This window comes from Laccaria bicolor, genomic scaffold (genome assembly GCF_000143565.1).
Source record: "Laccaria bicolor S238N-H82 LACBIscaffold_3 genomic scaffold, whole genome shotgun sequence".
Lineage (NCBI taxonomy): Eukaryota > Fungi > Basidiomycota > Agaricomycetes > Agaricales > Hydnangiaceae > Laccaria > Laccaria bicolor.
In genome coordinates this window covers 1-2,898 of record NW_001889874.1, presented here as the reverse complement: position 1 = coordinate 2,898, position 2,898 = coordinate 1, and the positions used below count along the sequence as shown (strand labels likewise).

Below are 2,898 nucleotides of genomic sequence, written 5' to 3'. Positions count from 1 at the left end.
GAAGTTGAAACAACTCAACAGCAGGGGCCATACTTCCACGGAAATTCAACCGTTCTCGCTATAGGCCAAGTAGGCTGGTGCCGTTACACAAAGCCACTATGGTATCCGAGTCAACATGGCATCAAAACAACAACCTTGATACACAAAATATACTAACAGTTACCCGCGCAATCGCAAACGAGATACATCCCAGCTGCCTCAAACCCACATCAGCCTCAGCCTCCCTTCTATCCAACCCTTTCAAGTCCAGGAGAAGCCCTAACCCAGCTGACGCCTACAGAGACGGTATCAGTGCACACAGTCTATCATGAGGTGCAGGGCGCCTTGTGGCTGTTCAAACCCAGGAAGAGCCCAAGAACCTTCTTGGGATGCCGCATACATTTCAGTAAGCAAATGACAGAACAGTGAACTCTTAACTCACTGTCACCTAGAGCGAATACGGCCATAACTGAACGTAACGAATCAATCCACAATCCCCCCACTCATAATCCCAAAGGTAGACCAACTGACCAGTGCAAACGAGGGACGTCCTCGAGGTGGTGGGGGACCCAAGGGTAGCAGTGGAGTTGCTGGATCGAACGCAAGCAGGTGATGCGGACTGTGTCATCAAACGGGACACAATCGCACAACTTGTCCTGTCTGAGCGCTGGCTTAAATTTTGCCTATGGCACACTGTCAGTTGCATTCCCTGTACAATTGCCAAGACCGTACTGAGATGACCATGGCCATCCATGACCGACGCCCTTCCTCCCGTTATGCGCTGCAGGGGACGATGTGAATAAGTCCGTGATGAGGTATCCTAAGACGTGCGTCCCGCCCGGGTGAACGAGGACTAACACATGGGGAAGCAAAATGCTGGACAACCCAATCGTGCGCATCATGGACATCCTCAGATCCTTGAGGGTGAGCGATAGCTTGGAACGAGAATGTAATCGGGTATAACGATAAGGTGCCTTGCAAAGCGAAGTAAACCCCAAGGTTGTTGTATGAGGTTAGAAGTGGGCGAGGGGCGAGCAAGGAGCCGGAACCAGTTTGAACGAGCCCGCCTCCGTAAAAGTACCAGACTTGTATAACCTCCTGGTGGGTAGTACACGTCAAGCTGTGGTATTTAAATGAAGAATTTCTGTTAGTGCATTGCAACACACCTTATTGGACAGTCATGAAAGGTTTTGCGTACGATCTACTCTATCACTGTGCCATTTGCTTCAAGCTATGAGAAGTAGTAAGTTAGATTTCGTTTTTTAACACAGGGCGACTGACGAAATCCTTACTGAAATCAATGATCGCCTTCGCGTGTGGCGGGTAAGATCCTAGTGAGATGTTTGTGTCCAACATGGTTGCGCAAAGGATGGGTGGGCATGCAGAACAAAGGGTACCGATGTTGAACGTCACAGTTACTATTAGACTTTAGTAATATTACTGATCCTTTGCGGCTGCAGCTCATGTGACTTCCGGACCTCGACCGATGAAAAACAGGGTTTCCATAGAAGCAAAGATTTTGAGTGGGGGGTTTCTGCAGAAAGGGGGTTTCTCAATAGTTTTATCCCAAGAAAGCTGTGAATATAATGCAAAAAGAGTTAAGTTATAATTAGTGATGGTAAAGACAGTCAGTAACTCAAAGGTTCATGCTCGTTCTTCCCCCCAACCTATCTAGGACTCATCGACATACTTCTCTAACTCTTCAAGCTTCCTGCGAGACATCAGATCCTCGACGACAGAGACGGATAGATCGAGAACTGATAATTCCCTTTCCATGCTGATTAAATCTGCCATGAAGGTGAGGCGGTCGGACCTGTAGCCAAATTTGAGGACTTGGAGTTCTTCAATCTTCCACGATGACATATTTGTGCGCCGAAGTGAATCCGTCTCTTTACTTGACGAGAAAATGCGTTCACAAGGGACTGCTGAGGCCTGAGCGGGCAGGACATCCAGGGCGACCTTCCACATCAACGGATACATTGCCTGCTTCAACTGTAACTAGTGCGTGAGTTCTGAATAAAAGAGTTGTTTAGATAACACGTTACGCACCTGCCAATACCTGAGCAAATCGAAGTCCTTGCTTTCCGGATGATCCTCATTAAGGATGCCTGCAGCCTCATATGCCAGGATCTCGGCCTCAACAACCTTTCTATCCTCTTCAACTGCACACCGCTCTTGTTCCTCAGGATCCACGACCTGATCTGTTGAATCTTGAATATTATAACTTGAAGGTAGTGTAGGTGCTGATAGAGAGCGAGCGAGCTGGTTGAACCGTGCATATCCTGATGCTTGGGAGAGTGCAGCATGTGATGCTGATGGGGCTCAGACAACGTGGCGGGAGATTGACGTTGGTGGGGTTGAAGTGGGCGTTGCCAGTGCCTGAGCTGTGGATTTTCGTAAATCGCGTTGGTATTTGAGAAGCTGGAAAATTAACAATTAGTTTTTTTTGACATGGAGCAACAACTCATGGATTACCACTTGAACCACAGTTGCTCGGGTGGTGTTATAGTCAGATTGTGTCCAATGATCCTTGAGCCATTGGAATTTGATTGTCAGGTTAAGCACTGTGTCAAGTTCCGTTAGCCACTGGTTAGCCATGTGTGAGTGTTGGCGGAAAATGACATACCCATGGCCAACGAATAGATTTTGGAGGTCCGGGACTTTGCGAGATATTCCTCAAGCTTTGCTATCGAAGCAGAAATAGCATGGGAAAGCTCAGGTGTCTTCTTCTTAAGATCACCGAGCATAGTGATAAGCTTTTCGTACATGGGAAGGACTATGGAAAGTGTCGGCATCTTCTCCGCAGATACAAGTTCTTGTACAACATGAAAAACATAAAGAAATTCCCGGATATCACAAAGCACCTTGATGTCGATAGCAGCAAATGTGTGGTCGGACAAGTCAGTGTTTTGTTGAACA

General features: G+C 47.4%; 1 protein-coding gene across 1 annotated transcript; it reads right to left on the bottom strand.

Annotated features, from left to right (window-relative positions):
* Positions 1-1,650: 1,650 nt before the first annotated feature.
* Positions 1,651-1,959, bottom strand: LACBIDRAFT_308363 (uncharacterized protein; the record flags this gene model as incomplete). The annotated part of the gene is made up of 1 exon (XM_001875464.1): positions 1,651-1,959. One exon carries the CDS (start codon positions 1,957-1,959, stop codon positions 1,651-1,653), a length of 309 nt encoding a protein of 102 aa, XP_001875499.1.
* Positions 1,960-2,898: the final 939 nt, after the last annotated feature.